Genomic DNA, 22,315 nt, shown 5'->3' on the forward strand with positions numbered 1-22,315 from the left:
ACCAAGCTGCTAAGAGGACGTGCTGAGGGTTATCAGGGTCACCCAGGTTGACTTCTTTGACCGGGTCAGGAGGTGTAACTGGAGAGGATGTCTCGGAACATGAAAAGTGAGTTGCCCCTTGGAGCTTCAAGACATCATGGGCTTGTGTTTGATCGATTGGAAACTCCGCATACTCCTCTTGTAACCATCCTGGTGGAACCTCCTCAAAGGGTAAGTCTTTAGACACAGACATAGCAGAGTGTTTTTGAGTGGACGGGGCTTCAGACCAGAGATGTAAGAATTCTAGGTATTAATCCTTAATTAAGTACTTAAACTCATGATTAAGATTTAAAAAACTTGAACTAAACTCGAAAACAAGACTTAGAAGACACTGTGTTTGATTGATTGAAAGTGTGATACAAGGACTACTTATATAGAAACCGAAGAGACACAAATGAAAAGACACGTCTCATGGTGAAGAGACGCGACTTAAGACGTAAAGACACATCCTTTCGGCGAAGAGCTGTAATTATTGGGCGAAGAGTCGCATCCGTAGAGCGAAGGGATATGACCACTTGGCGAAAAGACACGTCTCTTTAGCAAAGGGGTGTGATCATCCAAGCGCAGGGGTCCTCCTTCGCAAAGCACTTCGCGTATCTGCAACTAGAAGTAGATGTATTGTTGTTACCATAGTCACAATCGTGACATTCCCTCCCATTTAAAATGAGAGTCGTGTCAAAGAAATGACTTCTGTGGTTGATAGAACTCTGGAAAAGCATTGAATCTTCGAAAATCTTCAATCTTTGAGTTATCGGAAACCTTTGTATTGAACCTTTGCTTCTTGCGAAACCTTTTTTCTTTGACTGCTAAATCCCATGTCATTGCACTATTCAAAGACTTTTTAGAGGAATCTGGCATAATCAGGTTGATTGCAACAAGAGTTTGGTCTTCAAAATTCTTCATGCAATGTAAGACTTCTGGTTTCAAAATCTTTCGATAATTGCGAAATATTTGGGGAAGAGGAAATCTTCTGAAGGTACTCTTCAAATGGGGTAACTTCAACTTTATGAATCACTAGAGAGGATTTTGGCTTGACACTAAAATCATCTTCCAATAATGAATCCCAAAATTCTTCAGAACCATCTTCAAAAACTGTCACTTCATAACTTGCAATTGGCATATCATCATCCAACAAAGAATCAAAGAAAGCATAGTCGTCTTCAGACTCAGAATCTGCAACTATCTCCTTATCTTTGTCTGGTAACGAAGTATCGCTTGGAAAATCTTCTTACTTGTAATCATCTTTGTCTTCAGCAATTGATTCAAGAGAAGTTAATGAATTCAAAAATTCATCAGGAATAATATATGCATCTGCATCAAAAATCATACTCTCTTCATAATCCACTGTATCATGTTGCTTGACTAGTACACGTGAGGCTTGAATCACTCTTTCCGCATGAGAAAGACCGTGTAAAGTCAATTCACGTCCATCTTTGAACAAATTGATAGTATGTCCTCCAAAGCTAATTGCTGGATCATAATGGAATAAACAATGTTGACCAAGAATCATGTCGTAATAAGATAAAGGCATGACTTCGAAATCTAATTGATCTGCATAAGTTTAAATCTAGAACTGTAATTGTCGAACTGTCTGATCACAAGTCAAAATTGATCCATCTGCTAATTCCACATCATATAAGTGAGATGTCTTCTGAGTTGGCAAACCAAGTTGTTGAACTATCAAAGTGCTGACAAAATTATTCGAGCATCCGCTGTCCACCAAAACATTGATGGAACGACCATTAATAGTTCCAAGAACGCTCAAAACTTGCTTTGAGAGAGGCTCCAAAACTGAAGAATTGCACTGAGCATGCTTCATAAGAATAGTCGTATCCTCTGAGACACGAATAGTATTGACCACTGATTTTCCTTTATCCTTAGCAGAATCTCGTGGTTCAGAATTCGATGATGTTTCCGCGTTGGAATTTCTTTTCAAATTAGACGGATTTGGTTTCTTTGGACATTGATACCATCTATGGTCACCACCGCAAATTGCACATAATCCTTCCTTCTTTGAAGTCGAAGATCCATTTGATGAAGAGCCTTGCTGAGTATTGGAATGCCGACTTCCAAGAAGTCTTCTCACCGGTGGTCTACCCTCCATGTTTTGTTTGCTCTTGCTACTCTTCTTGATTTAGAGATGGATCAAATGGATGTAAACACTACTTTTCTTCATGGTGACTTGGATGAGGAGTTGTACATGAAACAATCGGAAGGTTGTCATTCCAAGAAAAAGAGCATATGGTATGCAGACTAAAACGTAGCTGGTATGGGCTGAAACAAGCCCCAAGACAGTGGTACAAAAAATTTAACACCTTTATGCTCAGCCATGGATTTAAACGCAGCCATTCGGATCACTACTTGTACATGAAAAAGGTTTGAGGATGGAAGCATTATTGTGCTAGTCTTATATGTGGATGATATGTTGATTGCAGGCAAGCATAAAAGTATTGTCAATGCTCTTAAAAAGCAGCTGAATTCATCTTTCTCAATGAAAGATTTGGGGGCAGCTGAACATAATTGGGCATGCGGATTAGAAGGGATAGAGAAAAATGCTTGTTATTTCTCTCAAGACAAGTACATTGGCAAAGTACTTGAGAGGTTTAATGTGGCTGATGCTAAGCCTCTTGGTGTGCCTTTACCGCCACATACAAAGCTTAGCAAGCTAAATGCCCACAAGATGATGTAGCTGCTAAGTCTCTGAAGGATATACCTTATGCATTAGCTTGTGGATCTTTGATGTATGCCATGGTTGCCACTTGGCCTAACATTTCTCATGCAGTGGGAGTTGTCAATAGTTTTATGTTTAATCCTAGCAAACCACATTGGGAAGCAATGAACTGCATTTTTCGGTACTTACAAGGTACACAGGAGAAATGTATATACTATGGAAAGGGTACATTGGAATTGTGAGGATTCTGTGATTTAGACATGGCAAGTGATCTTGACACTCGAAAATCTACTAGTGGATATGTCTTTACACTTGTTGGTGGTGTTGTTTCTTGGTGTTCAAGACTTCAAAAGATTGTGGCACTGGTACAACAGAGGCTGAATATATTTCAGCCACAGAGGCCGCGAAAGTAGCAGTTTGGCTTGGCCGTCTAGTCAAAGATTTTGGTCTTCTTGCACGTGCTCCAGTACTTGGCTGTGATAGCCAGAGTTCGGTATATTTGGCTAAGAATGCCATGTTTCATGCACATACCAAGCACATCGATGTTCGGTACCATTTCATACGGCAGGTCTTGGATGATGGTCTTGTCACACTGACTAAGATCAAAACCCAAGATAACCATGCAGATGCTCTCACTAAGAGCCTTGCAAAGGCTCCTTATGAGCATTGTCTACACTTAGTTGGAGTTAGATACCACTTCGGGCCTTTAAGTGGAAGGTTGTTTGGGTTCGTAAAGGCCCTCTCCTCTTATTTGCAGATGCTCTCACTAAGAGCCTTGCAAAGGCTCCTTATGAGCATTGTCTACACTTAGTTGGAGTTAGATACCACTTCGGGCCTTTAAGTGGAAGGTTGTTTGGGTTCGTAAAGGCCCTCTCCTCTTATTTTATGTACACTAACTCCCTGGGTGGGAACACACCCTTGTACTTTTAAAACCATACATACTAATACACTTTAATTTTTTAAGTGTATCAACAATTGACACACGCAACCCATCGTGCGATATATCTCTCTCTCTCACGCTCGTCTTCTGCAGCAAACTACCAGCGTTGCCTTCTCCTGCTGCTAGCGCTTCCTTCATCAATGTGTATGGCCTTGATACACAGGTATGCACATGCACAGCTTATGAGAGCTACGGAGCCAATACACCCCTTTGATCAAGACAGCCTACACTCAAATAGATGATGGAGTCTCGAGACCAAAGACAGAGGCAACTAGGCCGCTTTCTACTTCAGATCCGAATATATAAGAGTCGTTCCTCCAATCGCCCACCACCTCTAGTGGAGGAGGACAATCCCAACTCACCGACTCTTCTGGAAGACCCCCGCACCCTCTCATACCACCCAAAAAGGAGTCACAAGAGCAATCGGAGCAAGCCTTCTCACACCTTGCAACCATCCTTCGTGGGCTATTCACTCCTTAGCCACCCGGAGCATGCTATCCTACACCCCCAGTTTGGCAATCGATGGAGCTAGCTAGACACTTGCATATCATGATTGTACTTCTTGACGATGTAGTTTCAATGTTTCATACCCCTAGACGTAGAGCTCCATCCCTTCATCATTTCCCTCCTCTACAAATATGTATGTACCACCCACGCCTTGCAGCTTAGGTTTTTTTAGTAGCACTTTCATTTTGTCTTTTGCCATTTTTCAGATAGCCAAAGGACGCACTCATGTATATTGGCCATTTTCAAAGGCCAGTTTTGGCTTTTAGAAAACATTAATAAAGCTCTCTATCTTATTTATTTCCCTCTCTCTCTCTGCAAGGCTAGCCCTAGAGTCCTCTTGATAGCTAGTGCAGCAAGGGTATACACCCTGCTGGTATGGATAGATAACATCATGGTTTCATTTACATGGCTTCAGCATGGACAGATTGCCCCCCTTCTAGTACTCTCTCGGTGCACCCTCTTTGACTCTCACAAGGACAGAAATTCCTAGACTCATCTATCAGGACTTCATTTATCTAGATACCAGAAAGACATGGATAAAGCCGACACGGGAGTTGAGCATGAAGATGGCTTTCTATAGAGAACATCTTCTCCAACTCATGGAGGATGGCTTTGTGACTAGGCCCAGATACATGAATACACACTTATCTCATGGATACGGTGTGCTATTGGTCAGATACACACATTTTCACATCAGCTTCAAGTTAGGACTGTTAGATTTGGAGGGGTAGTTCCAATAGCGGCCAGGATATGTCACGTATGCCATTTGGAGCCAGAGGCAAAGATGCACTACATATGTTGTTGCCCGGTATACTATGAGATATGTGGCCGCTTTCATTGCTTGTTTAGAGAGGGTTTTTGACCACTTTCTAGAGTCACGAGATACCAAGACCAAAGATGTCTTGGACTGTTTTTACTAGAGTTGCGCAGACATAGAGAGAGCCTATTGAGGAGATCAAGGGAGAGCCAGTCTCAGGGACGGGTTACAAATTTCTTTACACCGACCAATGGGCAACCTGAGGAGCAGCTCACATCAAAGCTCACATCTCACCCGCACTAGAGGCACATTGATTGATCGAGTGACTGAGCTAGGGAGATCTAGACGCCCACAACTACGAGGAGCTTCACAACATGGACGGAGCAGTGTGACATGAAACGTTTCCGGGTTTTGTGCGTTTCGGGGTTTCAAGGTTTCTGAAATGTTCCGTTTCGGAGCTCAAAGAAAGTGAAACACAGGTTTCGTTTTATATGTATGTTCGTATAATAATACATTGAATATACATACAAATTCATATGTAAAGACGTGAAATACCAAAATCTAGATGTGAGACTTGAGTCACGAGTGAACAAGGTAAGTTGGCAGCCAACTGCAACAACATGGAGGTAAAGACAAGGGGGCCATGCTAACGTGTAAGGTTGAGAGAGAGAGAGAGAGAGAGAGAGAGAGAGAGAGAGACATTATTCGATGTGCGTGAGGGTCAAAAAATCTATCAATTTTTTGAGGCGGCCTTTGTTAAAAAATCCCCGAACGGGTGGTTTGAGGTTAACTGGTCAAAAGGGGGCAAAAAAGAAAAAATCAACTCGTTTCGCCGAAACGTTTCGGCCATTTCGTGGTTTCAGGGTTTCAAAGGGCTGAAACGGGTTTTTATGTCACTATGGGACAGAGGCTACAACAGAGGATCCAAACCATTCTAGCTCGACATGCGAGACGCCCAGTCAAAAGACTGACCATGGAGGATATTGATGAGATCTGCCAACGAACGATATGGATATCCTATGACTTGATGGTCACACATTATCCACTCACCTCCGTTGAGATTGTATCACTCACTTTATCAGCCCTTCACTCGATGTATCAACTATTAATCATACCCTACAAAGTTCCAGTTAGTTGCTTAGCTCACTTTCAATAGTTTAGGATGTTACAGTATCTTTTTCAACCACCATTTAGTCTTTTGGTACTCAGGTCTCTTGGTGCTCAGACACTGTATCAGATTCACCACTTTGTAACGTTTTGGTCTCTCATAGGTCACTTTGGCCTTTTGAAGACGTTAATATATCAGTTCATTTCATTTCATTTCACTTCACAACCAAGTTATCGGAGCCTATATAATTCATATCTTTGAGTAGATAGGGGAAGCCAATAGTCTGACATAACACATTATAGTTCACCGCCGCAAAAGAAACAACAAACCTCTGCTCTCAGTATACCATGAGGAATGGATGGCTTACTCTGAATCATGCACATGGGCATCAAGACATGATGCCGCTCTAGTCTCTTCTATGATGAGGTAGGTTGGTTTGCACAAGGGCTGCCTAGCACAAAAGCATCAAATAGCAATTCCTATGTACCAGTCTAGCATGGCAAGCAGCATAAGCCCAGGTCGACCAGTTTCTGGATGCCTGCAACATCCCCCATGAAGGGGAGGGAAAGGAAGGCAGGAAGGGGGGCGGGGGGTTTATTTTTTTGTGGTGGTGGGGGAGGGAGAGTTGTGGGGGGGGGGGGAGGGCATATTTTGGCTTAATTTGGTGTGGACACAATTGTTCTTTTCTAACAAATTTATATCAAACCAGTACCATACCAGCTTTCAGGACATACATGGGTGCACCACATGGTTTAGCATGAGTATGCAGGATGATGTATCCTTCACAAGTTCTGGAAAATGGTTCGAGGAACATAACCAAGCCACACCCTCATTCACTGCCATGCTAATAGCTGACGTCTTTCCCACTTGAATTGCTTAGTACTCATGGGCAACACACACTTCTCCAGCAGGCTGAGGTGCTCAAGGCCTTCTCAACCTCTGCTTCACATTTTATTTATGAGCCTATCTTTTTGCAAAACAAAAGAATTAACTTAAGAGAGAAAGGTCTGGAATTACAAACCAGCTTGATTGCATAGAATAGGCCACTAATGGCACATGTAGCTGATGCTTGATTGCTACAAAGAAAGATCAGGCCAGAATCAAGACTGGAATCATTTGCAAAATGCGCGAGTAAGTATCTTCCAAAATCTCGGACTTTCTGTAAAAACATATCATGGAGCTAGTAGAAAATCAAGAGATAATTCTCACTGTGATTAAAAGTCACTTATGCTTCAAGGGTAGAAAACACAATAAGCATAAACACGCCAACCTCATAGGAGTCCAGAGAAAGCAGAACCAGTACTTCTGCTAGATGCGGATCCCAAATCCAGCTTCCACTGACTCTCGTGAGTTGAATTTGTCCAAGGAAAGTACCAACACACCTTCAGAAATGATAAAGCAGTACCACCTCTCTGATCAGATATCGCATATGAGATGTGAAACAAACTTTAAAGGGGGCAAAACACTTTACTTTTTTAGTAAAAGGACCAGTTGAGTGACATGCTCCCGTGCCACTACAGTATTTGGGCATAGCTTTCCATCAGCACCATCATCACAACCTTTAGGTGTCTCCCAGATTAGAGACGACACTGGAGTGTTTGTGAACCCAACCTCTCGATGAAAACGTGTCTGCACATCCCTTGGTGCCAACTCGTCCACATAAGCCAAACTCATTCTTGAAGAGGCCCACAACACAGCCTGTGAAAAAGGCTCAGGAAGATCTGAGGGAAGCACCTTTTCAAGTATCTCCACCCATAAAATAGGAGCACACAACCAGCTATTCCAGTTCTCCCCAAGTTTATCCAAGGCCTTGTGCTGGTTCAAATAGCTAGTATACTCCCCAGTATCAATTTCTGGGACCTCCTCAACTTGCTCAAATGTGTCACAGGGTAAACTATTTTTGCCTTGAGAACCCCTTGAGTGCAGATAGGAAAGAACAACAGAGTCTGCAATTAAGATCGTTTCAAGAAGCTGAACTGCAGGCGCCCGCAAAGAATCATATAATTGTGTATCCTTGACAGACTCAAGCAATGATGGACCCCTTCATGTATTGAACAGGAAAAGTTTGACATTAGGAGCACGCATTTTGAATAAAGCAATCACTAACTTCTCAGAGGTGGAACGGGTTAAGAAAACAATCCAACAAGGGACATGACACAAACATGTTTATATGTAAGGCAACACAAACCGACCTGACCAGCTAGGAGAAACAGTCAATACTCAACTTTAAGCAAACAAAAGGAGAAAAAGGAAAAAATCCTTGGCCTTACCATACATGAACGCACTCCATAGGAGGACAAGCTGGATCCATTTTAAAACCCCGCAGAATGATAAGAAAAGCAATCTGAAAATTTTATTACTTTAGTCAGCAATTCCTCAGCACACCCAGTAACATAACTTCAAAGTTCTTCAAGATACCAACCTGACTAGCTTTTTTGCTCATCAAGCCACTAAAGTTTCTGCTGTGACCAACTTGCTGCAGAAGAAAGTACAAGATATTGCGACGTTGCCTCTCATACTCGCCATCCTGAAGAGCCTCTAGGGACTACCAGTACAGAAGTATTGTCAAGATAAGATACAAGCGATTAATTTTAATCATAGCTGATCACCAATCTTTCCACACCTGTAGAAATGGCTGAAAAAGGTCAAAAATAGCTTTGTGCATCTTCTCTTCACGAGTATGGAAGCATTGACCTATCAATGTACTACGCATCACTCCTGGAGAGAAGGTAGTCTTGATCCAAAGCTTGTAGCCTAACACAAAAATGGGATCAGAGCTTAGAATGGCAAAAACTCCTTGATAAATAGTTATCTATGATGCAATAAAAACCTTACCTAGCACATCAAGCAGAAGCTTCAGGCAATGAAGAGCATTCCAAAATACGGGAGATGCCTCACTCGCATGATTCAAAACAATGCTCAAAAAAACAGGATACCGCTCCACAACTCCCTCTTCAAATGCCGCTGGCTCAAGCATACCAAGCCTTCAAATTACAACACATATTTAGTGCTCCAAACAGACATCTTCACATTAACCTCTTAGCAGCACTAAATGTGTACATACAGTGTCTTAAGACCTATCCAGAGAGATTCCCTAGTGCATTGTGCTCTTGGTCGGCCTTTTGCAACAGATGATGATAAAGGCTCTTCAGTTGCGCGAGAGTCTACATCACTGCTTGCCTTCCCATTTATGGCCTTTTTGGAATCAAACAAATCAAATTCTAAATAATGCATGTGCTTTTGCAGCACAGGTTGAATAGGTTCTAAGTCTCCTGCAGTCCTGTCAAGAGCTAATTTTTTTATAATGACAGCAAACCACAAATCAACAAAAGGTTTTGCAGACTGTAAACATTGCCTCAATTTTCCAAAGGCTCCAGCTAGTCGAAGAGCAATGCGTCTGGTAGCTTGATCATTATGAAAGAAAAGGGCATAGACTCCCTGAAAATATTGCCAATATAAAGAGTGTCTGTTACGCAAACACTTCAAATTGCTCCAAGCCAAAACCAATTTAAGAAAAACAAAAATACAATCAAGGCAGCTTCTGTTTTCATGCAACCTTAAAAACTTACTGCATAGCATTGATCTGTAGCAAGTGAAAGATCATATGTGTTCTCGACATACTGAAGAAACTTGATAAATGCTGAGTCAATTTCTGCATCATCCAAGAGAGCAGGAAACCTCATAACCTACGTTTGCAGGTAGGGCAGTGTTAACAATGAAAAGTTGGAAGAAGAAGAAAGCTCAAGGACAAGCCTGCTGCAGAGAAGAAAGACAGCAAACACCTGACTAAATAACCTTGGAGACAGTATTCCTGGCTCACGGGAAAAGGAGCATATGACCAGAACAAAACGCAGCTTTTGTGTTTATCAAAGTTTATGATGACAAAATAAGCTTCAGAGAAAATTCGCATGCACACTGCATCTCACAGTATCATTTCATTGAGTACATAAAAGCACAAGGGCTACCATTATGTACCATTTTTTATCTTTTGTAGCAACACTGTAAAGATTACAGCTGGAAGCGACCAAAGACCAATGCAACAAATACGCTTGAAAATCAATTCTTAACACCAAAACAACTACAATATAAAGCTTAAGTACATACATATGAAAAAAATAAGAATTACACTTGAAACACGAAAGAAGATCTGAAGAAAATACTGCATAAATATTTCAGGAATACATAAAGAATAATGTGCAGACTTATATCCAAAACACATATGACATGAGACATTATAGACCTCAACAAAAAGCTATGCAGTGTACACCCTTAGAGGCTTATATCGAAGGAGCATATAACATAACACCTTCAAGACCTCAAGAGCAAAGATATGTGTCTTTCATAAAGAAGCACTGTTACTGACACTAAAAGGAATGCATACATCTTGAGCGACAGAACGGATGGGGAACAGATAAATATCAGGAAAAAGGCGAACAATGACAAGCCATTAACAAGTTCTAACAAGCACGTTGTATGCAGAAAACCGAAACCTTTAAAGAAGCTTGATGAATGTGGCAGAGAAGCACCTCAAATAATACACAAATTATCTCTTCTGAATCCTTCTCAGAGTTCAAGCTATCGCTCTTCATCTTGCACAAAATCTCGTGCAAGTGTGTGGCCACTCTTTCTTCATCCATTTTCCGCAAAACAGCAAGAAGGGTGCCCACAATATCCTCAAGGAACTCAGTGGCATACAATTCCTTTGCTTTGTAATACTGCAGGACACACCTTGTGCACTTGCGTAATTCTTGTGAAAATCTTCTCCATAATACCTTTACAGAGTTGTTCTCAGAAACCTGATAATAGGAGTAGAATGGTTCCAAAAGGGGCCATGCGATTTCGTGATGTACACACCAACAGTGCTCCTCCAATGGAAGATTTTGGAAAAACAAAAAGGCCTGAACAAACCTGCAACAGATGCAAGGAACTCTTCAAAAAACAACTTTAATGGGAACCATAATCATCTGATCTGCCAAGGTGTGTCTCCAAGAAATTGCATATCATGTTTTATACTTCACTTGCCACAATTTTCCAATCTAGCAGATTACAAAACCACATCAATCTATAAAAAATTTGAGACCTCCAAGGTCTTACCTTTTTCTAAAGTTATGTTTTAACCCCCCTTCCATCGATCTGCACACAAATGGCATACTGAGAAGCAAAGCAGTAGCCACCCCTACACTGCCAATTTGGGCTTAATGATACAGTCTAGGCAATTTTTCTCACTTCCCCCTATGGACATCCTTTCATGGGAGGACTTGTTTCCTACGGCAAAGAGCAAGCAGGTTGGTCAAGTGTGTGTGTGAACATTGCTCAGAGTTTTCTATAAGTTAATTTTTGCTTTGATGAGGTAGCACACAACGGACATTGAAAAGTTCAATGCCTAGAATGCAGGTTCTTTATGATATTTCAAGGTGTTTACCCAAAATGGCCAATGGGACATCTTTCAAAGTAGCCTGGTAGGCAATGCCAAGAAGCCACTTATAAATATGTTTCCAAAAACTAGGGAAGGGATTAAACTGGTCATTTCACTGCAATTGTCAAAGTTCGCAATGGAAGAAGAAACACAAACATGGGAACACGCGCGCAAGAGAGAAATGAAATGAAATGAAATGTACCTAGATGAATCCAGGATAAGCCCACATTCACCCTTGAAGGAAAGTGCAAGGTATAGACCCATGGTAGTCACCCACAAGACAATATAACCATCAGCTCCATCATGCATAGTATTGACTAAATACCACGACATCCCCACTAACGTCGTCAGTGCCCAATAGTGGGTGTAGAACTAGGTGGTAACATATGCTCCCCAACACAACACACACCACACGCACACACACATGAGCATACATCAACACAAAGTTCAGCGTACTGAGTTTCTGTCATGACTCCGGAATGAAATGAAATGAAATGTTATATTAACGTCTTCAAAAGGCCAAAGTGACCTATGAGACCAGAAAGTTCCAATGTGGTGGATCTCATACAAAGTCAGAGTAACAAAAATGACAAAATAAAATACTATGGAATCCTAAACTGCTAGGTGTGAGCTAAGCAGCTAGGTGGGATAGCTAAATCGCAAATCACAAAAGACCCAACATCGGTCGCTAGCGGATCTCATCAATCTCCTCCATGGTCAATAGCCTGACCGGGCGTCGTGCATGTCGGGCCAAAGTGATCAGAATCCTCTGATGCAGCCTTCGTCGATGCTGTGTAGTCCTCCGCAGTCGTGGGTATAGCACATCGTATCCCAATAGCACATTGTATCCCATGAGACAAGTGGGTGTCCATGTATCTGGGCCTCGTCACAAAACCGTCCTCCGTAAGCTAGAGCAGATGCTCTCTGTAGAAAGCCATCTTCGTGCCCAGCTCCTGGGCTGGCTGTATCCATGTCCTCCTGGTGTCTAGCTGAGTTAGGTCCTCGCGGATGAGCCTGGTGATCTCGAACGTGTAAGAGTCTGTCCATGCTGAACCCATGCGCCTGAAACCATGATGTCATCTCCCCATACCAGCATGCTGCATCTCCTTGCATGGCTAATTGTCGAGAGGACTCACATGCAAGGCGGGCATATCCGTCTCTGGGAAGTTCCCACATGCGGTGTTTGAAGGAGACATTTGGTGAGCGCCTCAACCACGAGAGAGAGAGAGAGAGAGAGAGAGAGAGAGAGAGAGAGAGAGAGAGATGAAATGAAATGTTATATTAACGCGGTGAATCTGATATAATGTCCGAGTACCAAAAATAAAAAAGGTATTGAAAAGAGAGAGAGAGGTAGAGAGAGAGAGAGAGAGAGAGAGAGAGAGAGATGAAATGAAATGTTATATTAACGTCTTCAAAAGGCCAAAGTGACCTATGAGATCAGAAAGTTACAATGTGGTGGATCTAATATAAAGTCAGAGTAACAAAAATGACAAAATAAAATACTATGGAATCCTAAACTGCTAGGTGTGAGCTACGCAGCTAGGTGGGATAGCAAAATCACAAAAGATCCAGCATCGGTCGCTAGCGGATCTCATCAATCTCCTCCATGGTCAATAGCCTGACCCGGCGTCGTGCATGTCGAGCCAACGTGATCCGAATCCTCTGATGCAGCCTCCGTCGATGTTGTGTAGTCCTCCGCAGTCATGGGTGTCTCGATCTCCCTAGCTCGGTCACTCGATCGATCAGTGTGCCTCTGGTGTGAGGCGACGAGCTCTCCTGTGCTAGTATCTCCTCTGGGTGTCCAGTGTCTGCTCCAAAGAAGTCTCTGATCCGTCTCTGAGACTGGCTAGCCTCTCCCCTCATCAGGCTCTCTCTGTGTCTGCGCAGCTCGAGCAAAAACAGACCCAAGAATCTCTGATCCTCGTACCGCATGACTCTGGAGAGTGGTCCAAAGCCCTCTCTGAACAAGCCGTGGAAGCGGCCACGTATCTCGTAGTAGACGGGACAGTGGCATATGTAGTGCAACTCTGTCTCAGGCTCCATGTCACACAAGAGGCATGTCCTGGCCTCTGCTGGTACTCCACTGTATCTCCTAGTCTCATTCCGCAGCTGGTGTGAAGATGTGCATATCTGGCCAATAGCACATCGTATCCCATGAGACAAGTGGGTGTCCATGTATCTAGGCCTCGTCACAAAACCGTCCTCCGTAAGCTGGAGAAGATGCTCTCTGTAGAAAACCATCTTCGTGCCCAACTCCTGTGCTGGATGTATCCATGTCCTCCTGGTGTCTAGCTGAGTCAGGTCCTGGCGGATGAGCCTGGTGATCTCGGGCTGTGGAAGAGTCAGAGAGGGTGCATCCAGTGAGTACTGGAAGGGGGGCAATCTGTCTATGCTGAACCCATGCGCCTGAAACCATGATGTCATCTCCCCATACCAGCATGTTGTATCTCCCTGCATGGCTAACTGTCGAGAGGACTCAAGTGCAAGGGGGGCATATCTGTCTCTGAGAAGTTCCCACATGCGGTGTATGAAGGAGAGAGATCTGGTGAGCGCCTCCACCACTAGTGGGGGGGCAACTAGCTCTGCTCGGATAATGACACGTGGTACCGAAGCCTTGGCTCTAATGAGCCGCGACATCATAGAGACTAGTGGCTTCTCCATGTCCCCCCATCCATCAGTGCGACCTGTCCTCCCGTGATGGTCCAATGAAGGTCCCCAAATCTCAACTCCATAGAGTAATGCAGAAGCCACCAGAGTGTCAAAGAGCCAAAGCTTTGTCCGAGGCTCCTGAAACTGAACATGTTAACACATCCTCTCCAATCTACCCAATGCTGCATGGGCTCTGGTCAATCTAGTCTCTGCTGCTCTCCTCAATGAAAATGTTGGTCCACTAAAATCCACTCCAAGGTAAGTGTAAGCATCTGTATACTCCACTGTCTCCTGGCCGTATGTGAATGCGGGCGCTGACCTCCTGATCCATTGTGGGGTGGTATTAAATACCATGACCTTGGTTTTACCAAGGTTGACAAACAAACCACTTTCATGGGCGAACCTATGCAAAGCATCCAAGTGACGTTGCATCCCCTCCGGAGAGTCGAAGATCAACACAATATCATCAGCATATAACAATAGTGGAATCCATGTCCCTGCCAGTTGTGCACCTCTATCACCATCTCTCTCAATGTAGTCAAAAACCTCATCCACATACATACCAAATAGAGTAGGAGAGAGTGGCCAACCCTACTTCACCCCAATAGTGGAGTGAACCGCAATAGATAGGCCCTTTGAGGTGCGTACATGCCCCACTCCTGATCTGTATAATGCCATGACCCCCCAAATGAGCTTCGTGGGTACTCCCATCTCTTGTAATCTGCGCATCAATCTAGCTCTGGGTACTGTGTCAAATGCTTTGCGAAAGCCCACAAAGCTACAACAGATCCATCTCCCATGTGATCTGTCCTCCTCAATGATGGCTCTGAGTGTCAAGATATGGTCAAGAGTAAAAAAACCTCTCTTGAACCCTGCCTGCCCGACTGCGCATATCCTATCTCTCTCTCTGCCTATCTGCTCAACTGTTGCTTAAGAATGTCTCTCCATCTCCTCCACTGCTGCTCAAGAATAGATGCGTACAACCGTGCCAATGTGTGTCCGATCATGATAGTGCGATAATTCCCAGGCTCCATAGGTTCTCCTGACTTGAGGATAGGTACAATAGTAGATCAGGCAAGCCCTCACACGTGGCAAAGTTAAACATAACTGCTAGAAGCTCTGCTAGTAGACCTCTGGCATGCATGAAGTGCTCAGCCACTAAGCCATCATGATCATATGCTCTCCCAGTCCTCATCCTAACAATGGCCTTCCTCACCATCTAAGAGGTGAAAAAAGCACATGTGGGGGGGCATGGATCGAGGGGGGGGGGGGGGGGGGGGGGGGGGGGGGGGGGGTGTGTCGAGAAGGGGGGCTGTCCAGGAATTGTGTACAGAGATGACGCGTACTTGCCCCAAGCCTCTGTAGAAGTAATGGCGGGCCGGGGGGGGGGAGAGTGCTCATGAAAGAGCCGCCATGCCTCACGTGAGTCCTGACTCAAGAATAGCTAGTATAGGTCATGCTTCTGCCGCACTAGGCGTCGGAAGTCAATCTGTGACTGTCTATGAGTGATGTCCCCCAAAAGCACCTCCCTCTGAAGTCTAGCTCTAGTCTCGCGGCATTCCTCATCATACCAACTGTTCTGGGACATGCTCCCAGAACGGCGTCCCTGCTTAAGTTGGGTGTGTGGGTACGCCTTTGCTGCTGCATCAAGTAATGTATGTGTCAATATAGTAGTAAGCTCCTCCTGAGGTCGCCCTAGCTCTTTTGTACACAGGCGTCTGTAGATCCCATCTATGTATACACAGTCCATCTCCCGCGTGAAGGTGTAGCGAGTAGGGGCTGCTTCTTGTGGCCTATGTGCTACACTAAACTGGAAAGAGATGGTCAGTGACACAAGAGCATGATCCACTGCCACACCAACAGGTATGGGTCCAATCGTGAGATCCTGGATACTAGAGATGAGACTCGGCTGTGCCATGACATAATCCACTGTGCTGGCTCCATGTCTGTGTGGAAAGCAGATAAACCTGCACCTACGGGGGGGTCGCGAGGGGGGGGAGGGATTTGCTGGGTAGTGGGAGGGCGCGCTGTGGGTTGCGCACTGCCTGCGCGCACACACACACACACACACACATGAAAATGAAATGAAATGTTATATTAAACGTCTTCAAAAGGCCAAAATGACTAAAAGACTCAAATCGTAAATTGAAAATCATCAACATCATCATCATCGATGCCCGAGGATACCCGGTATCGGGCGTTGTCCGATAAAGTATTGCGTCGGTCGCTGAAGAGCTTCGTCAATGTCCGCCTCTGTAAATAATCGTATTGGGCGTCTCCCATGACGTGCTAGAATAGTCCTGATTCTCTGGTGGAGCCTCTCGACGTAATGGTCACCCCGGTGACGTGAGCGTCTAGCTCTCCCGAGCTCAGTGGCTCTGTTCACTAATATACATATGGTAGTAGTGGGCTCTGAAGTCTGCTACGAAGCATGCTCATCCGGCTGTTGAGTCCCTGCTCTAAGGAAGTCGGTGATCTCCCTCTGTGAATGTCTCCCACTACCTGGTCTCCCCAAGAGACTTTTCTTGTGTCTGTGCAGCTCTAGCAAAAACAACCCGAGGCATCTCTGATCCTGACATCTCATGACTCTAGCCAACGGTCCAAAACCCTCTCTAAATAGAGAGTGAAAGCGGCCTCGTATCTCGTAGTATACCGAACAATGACAAATGTGATGTAACTCTGTCTCTGGCTCTATATGACATGACTGGCATATCCTGGCTTCTGCTCGTACTCTCCTAAATCTGCAAGTCTCAATCTCTAGCTGATGCGATGATGTGCGCATGTTAGGTGCAGCGGAATGATTGTTTGCGCTTTGCTCAAGATGAGTGCTCCGAACTGTGCTCAAGGTTCCTTTTAGTTCTTATGGAAGGGAGAGCTGCAGATTTCAGCCCTTAGGTCAACTTCGTCATCATCGTCGACATAGCCTAGACTTGCATCAGTCTCATGCATACCATTTGTACCAGATTGTGCAATCATAAGTAGACCACTCTCGCCGACGAAGTGGGGCCTTCGGAGGAGGCTCTAGTGTCATATCTCTCTATCTCTCAGTCTCATACACTTGTACGCACAGTGTCCATTCACTTTGTTTGTGATCATAGTAATCTTTCTACTGCTGTCCAAAAACGCTATAGGCTGAAATCTGCAAATCTTCTATCTGCTGAATTCTGACTCTATGTCGGTGACGTTGTCAATGGCGACGATGCGACGACGACGCGCTGAAAACTGAAAACGCTGATCCTAGGGCTGATTCTGTCGCGATAGATCTGCAAAACGCTAGGGCTGAAAATCTGTGTTTCTGTCACCAGGATTCTGCAAATGCAAAAACGCTAGGCTGATCTGATGTGGTCTTGTCGCCGTGGCTCTGCAAATGCAAAACGCTAGCTGATCTGTGGTGTCTTGTCCAAAAACGCTAGGCTGTTGCTTGGGAGCAAAAACGCTAGGTCACTTGGGGGTTCTGTTGGGTGTCTGCTGAGAAGGTGTCTGTTGAGCATGTGCTCCTGCTGCCTCTTCTGCCAAAAAGTGCTAACTTGGGTTTGCTTACATATTAACATAGCAAAATTGCCCTACCTACTTTTGTTGGAAAGTCACTTGAAAATAATAAGTGAAAAATACCAAAAATAGGAAAAATAGGCTAAATGCATTGGAAAATTTCCCCAACTAAATCTGATGGATTCTGAAGGGAATACTGATGATCATGTTGTGTGCAACCAGAGGATATGCATCTATGCTAAGTGACTGGACATGCACGGTCTACGAATAGACTCACAAAAGTGTCAGATCACTGTTAATCTAGACTAACTGGACTGACTGAACCCTGTTATGCTGTAGCTTGTCCACGGACACATAGGGTTGGATGTGTCACGTGACATCCCCTCCTTTTCAAAGTGAGGTACTGGTACCGAACTGTATGGCGTCGAGGGAGATCGCCAATAGCATCCGGAATCCTGCAAGGGACTCTTTGTCGGCCCACTCGGATGTGTGAGTTGTGCGGTACTTGAACTTCATAAAGGTCTGCAACGCTTGCTTCTTTGGGCCGCGCCGAAAGCGACAGAGTCTTTTGTGGCTCCCTTCGATGCTTCAACTTCGTCTAGAGTCCTTTTCTTTCGTCTTCAAGAATCTCCATGGCTGAAAATTCCTTAAACCATTTCCAACACAAAACCATGAACATACCCATTCCATGTAAAGTGAAGGAAAAAAATCTTGTTTTCTCTGAAGACTGTGTATGCAATGTAGATGAACATAGAGACGGAGTGACAACCCGTTCACCACACACATGCAAACAATGAGATCGAATCTTTCTCTTATGATCTAGAGCAATCAACTGTGGCAAAACACAATGGAAATGCCCACGCTTGGTGCTCATACTTTCATGTGCTCGTTCGGAAACTGTGTCATGCCAAGAAAGAGACATGGAATGTGACTTCCTGACATACATACTTTCCAACTTTTTATGAAAAATCCGCATACATTCGTACTCATCCATGAGAGAAATGTGCTCAACATACATATGTCATGCCTAGGAAAAGGGATCACATAACGATGCTGACTAAAATACAGGGAACGATCACGAATGAAACACTCGAACAATGCGTGCGTATCAATCATGCGAACACATAATACTTCCTGTGAGGGTTCTTTGGACCTAGGCTCGAGAGCCAAGATCGATCCTTATTGAATGATCGAATCGTCCTATGGGGGTTCTTTGGGCCTTGACTCGAAAGTCAAGATCGGTTCTTCGTGATTGATCGAATCTACAACGAGGTTAGCTTCGCTAGAAAAAGCATCAACTAACACATCATCATTCTTGTGAACAATCACATCTTCGTCATGCAACTCATCATGCTTGTGAGAAATCACATCTTGATCATCATGCAAATCATCATGCTTGTGAGAAATCACATCTTGATCATGCAAATCATCATGCTTATCATTGTCATCCAAATCATTATGCAAATCATTGGCATCCAAATCATCATGCTTATCATTGTCATTCAAATCATCATGCAAATCATTGTCGATCAAATCATCATCATGCTTCACACAATCATGCAAATCCTGTGTGTCTTGCTGTGGAGAAGAAGAGACTGAGAGAGTCTCCTTTTCCTGATCCTATTGAATTTGTGCCGCATTTGAGAAAAGAGTCGCAACATCTCTTGCACTATTGCTTTGTTCTCGCGATCAAATCTTGCTTGACTTTCTTTTTTTGCCAAATCGTACTTACGTTCTATGGCTGCCATGTCTTCTTCGTAGTCACGATCTATGGCGGCCATTTCTTCTTCATAGGCCTTTCTTTCTGCTTCTCTTTCTTGGTCCAACTCCTCCATAGGAGTTAGCGCAATCCTTGACGTAGATGGGGAAGGGTCGGAAAAACCTCCTGGTGGGGAAAATTCTTCTTCGCCTCTCTCATGCTCATCACCTCCAAGCGAAGTATCCATTCCGCTTCCAGTGATGATCATTCTGAAGTCGTGGATTCTTGTGGGCTTGGGTTCTTGGGAGTCTTGAGTTCTTGAGGTTCTTGAGGTTTTCTTTCGCTTGCAAACAGTGTTTGAGAAAGATCTTCTCTTCACCCAAGTTCTACTCCTTTCCGCTGGCGCACCCCTTGGCGGCCTTGCGCTCACACCAAGGTTGCTTTGTCCCACCTCACGTCGATTGGCCGGCCGCTAAGTGCACGGTCCGCTCTCAATGAGTGAAAAGAGACACAAGGGGAGGCTGGACAAGCCCTTCTTTCTTGGGATTCCGGTCACTCTTCAACAAAGCACGATTAGGAATCTACACTCCCAAGCGAACTTGGGTTCGTGCGACCTCAACAAGCAAAAAAAAATTCTTGTGGTTCTTTCCTTGAGTGATATAGAACACTGCCAAAGCTCTGATACCAATGTTAGGTGCAGCGGAATGATTGTTTGCGCTTTGCTCAAGATGAGTGCTCCGAATTGTGCTCAAGGTTCCTTTTAGTTCTTATGGAAGGGAGAGCCTTCCGTTCTTAATGGAAAGTACTATGATCACAAACAAAGTGAATGGACACTGTGCGTGCAAGTGTATGAGACTGAGAGATAGAGAGAGAAGAGAGATACGACACCAGAGACGTTGAAAAACCCTCCTCCGAAGGCCCCACTCGTCGGCGAGAGTGGTCTACTTATGATTGCACAATCTAGTACAAATGGTATGCATGAGACTGATGCAAGTCTAGGCTATGTCGACGATGACGACGGTGATGACGAAGTCGACCTAAGGGCTGAAATCTGCAATCATCCAAGGAGCACTGGAATGGAGGCAGTTTATCCATGTTGAATCCGTGTGACTGAAACCATGATGTCATTTGCCCATACCAACATGTTGTTACCCCTTGTAGCGCTAGCTGTCGGGATGACTCAAGTGTTGCCCATACCAACATGTTGTTACCCCTTGTAGCGCTAACTGTCGAGATGACTCAAGTGCTAGCCGAGCATATCTGTCTCTGGGAAGGTCCCATAAATTGCATGAAGGAAACTGATTTACAAAGGGCCTCAGCTACGACAGGAGGGACAGCTAGCTAATCTCATGTGGCACTCAGGCCTTAGCCCCAATCATCCGAGAGATCATACAAACTAGAGGCCTCTCCATCCATCAGTGCTACCAGATCTGCCCTGGTTGTCCACTAAGGGCCCCGGAATTCTGAACCCCTTAGAGCATAGCTGAAGCCACTAGAATGTCAAAAAGCCACAGCTTTGTTCGAGGTTCCTAAAACTGAACCTGCGAACACATCTTCTCCAAACCTCCCAAGGCTGCATAAGCTCTCGTCAATCTAGTCTCTACTGCACTCCTCAATGAAAATGCCGGTCCACTGAAGGCTACCCCAAGATAGGTGTATGCATCTCTATACTCCATCGTCTCCTGGCCATATGTAAAAGTAGGTGTTGACCTCCTAACCCACTGCAGTGTGGTGTTAAACACCATAACCTTGGTTTTCCCTAGGTTAACAGACAATCCACTATCGTGGGCAAATGTGTACAAAGCATCTAATCACGTTGCATCCCCTCCCGGGGAGTTGGAAATCAACACAATATCATCAACATATACAGTAGTGCGATCCATGTCCCTGCCAACTGCGCTCGTCTATCACCAACCCTCTCAATGTACTCAGCAACCTCATCCACATACATACCAAATAGTGTAGGAGATAGCGGGCAACCCTGTTTCACCCCAATAGTGGAGTGAACCAAATCAAAAATCCCCTCTGGAGTGCATACATGCCCCACTACTGACTTGTATAGAGCCATGATCCCCCAAATCAACTCTTTTGGAACCCCCATCTGTAAGGATTCTAGTCGCTAATCCTTAATTAAGTACTTAAACTCATGATTAAGACTTAAGAAACTGAAACTGAACTTAGAACAAGACTTAGAAGACTCTGTGTTTAATTGATTGAATGTGTGATACAAGGGCTCCTTATATAGGAGACGAAGAGACATAAATGAAAAGACACGTCTCATGGTGAAGAGACGCGACTTTAGACGTAAACACACATCCTTTCGGCGAAGAGTTGCAACCATTGGGGAAGAGTCGCACCCGTAGAGCGAAGGGGTGTGACCAGTCGTCGAAGGTGTGGCTTTTGGCGAAGAGACACATCCTTTGGGTAAAGGGGTGTGACCATCCAAGCACAAGGGTCCTCCTTGGCATGGCACTTCGCGTATCTGCAACTAGGAAGAGATGTAATACTGCAACATAGTCACAATCGTGACATTCCCTCCCTCTTTAAATAAGACCCACGGTAGTTGTAGAAACTCCGGGAAGAAGGAAATGTATTGTTGTTATGCTTCTGCATCCAAAGCTCTTTCTGTTAAGTCCCACGTCATGGCATTGTTGTTGACCATGACTATTTTGCCAAACTGAAAACTGATCATATCTGCAACTTGATAAGTGTCTTTGTCAAAGTCTTTTCTAACTTCAAGCTTTGTCCAAGAAAAGATTGAATCTGTATTTGCTTCGAGTGAAATTATTGATAAACTGGCTTGAGTGATGACCACTGGTTGGAAATCTGTAAGGTACTCCATTGGTTTGTCTGGAACAGTTAAAACCTCCTGAAGGGATGTCGTAGACTGAGACAGAGTCGTGTTCAAAGATAGATCCATCTGTAAAAGTTTATCACTGGAACAAGTTGTGTCCAAAGATTCATTTTCAGCGACTAAAGGCGTACTGCAAGAGTCTGTATCTGCTTTATCCTTTGCACCGTTGAAGCTAAGGACTGGAGT

At 44.3% G+C, this 22,315-nt stretch overlaps 1 protein-coding gene across 8 annotated transcripts in view; it reads right to left on the minus strand.

The window, feature by feature from the left end:
- The window catches only part of LOC147446715 (P-loop containing nucleoside triphosphate hydrolases superfamily protein), a 223,318-nt gene that overhangs the window by 183,636 nt on the left and 17,367 nt on the right, over positions 1-22,315 (minus strand). For all 8 annotated transcript variants that reach the window (XM_086525883.1, XM_086525880.1, XM_086525886.1 and 5 more), the window contains exons 2-12: positions 10,549-10,930; positions 9,592-9,708; positions 9,378-9,460; positions 9,087-9,302; positions 8,858-9,006; positions 8,646-8,776; positions 8,445-8,567; positions 8,293-8,366; positions 7,494-8,063; positions 7,293-7,404; positions 7,044-7,181 (exon numbers count right to left, since the gene is read on the minus strand). In XM_086525883.1, the coding sequence (XP_086382009.1) occupies positions 7,044-7,181; positions 7,293-7,404; positions 7,494-8,063; positions 8,293-8,366; positions 8,445-8,567; positions 8,646-8,776; positions 8,858-9,006; positions 9,087-9,302; positions 9,378-9,460; positions 9,592-9,708; positions 10,549-10,930 (2,095 nt within the window). The remainder of the gene's footprint in view (positions 1-7,043; positions 7,182-7,292; positions 7,405-7,493; positions 8,064-8,292; positions 8,367-8,444; positions 8,568-8,645; positions 8,777-8,857; positions 9,007-9,086; positions 9,303-9,377; positions 9,461-9,591; positions 9,709-10,548; positions 10,931-22,315) is intronic.

The sequence above is a fragment of the Adiantum capillus-veneris genome, chromosome 12, assembly GCF_014529385.1.
Source record: "Adiantum capillus-veneris isolate H3 chromosome 12, ASM1452938v2, whole genome shotgun sequence".
In the NCBI taxonomy this organism is placed as follows: domain Eukaryota; kingdom Viridiplantae; phylum Streptophyta; class Polypodiopsida; order Polypodiales; family Pteridaceae; genus Adiantum; species Adiantum capillus-veneris.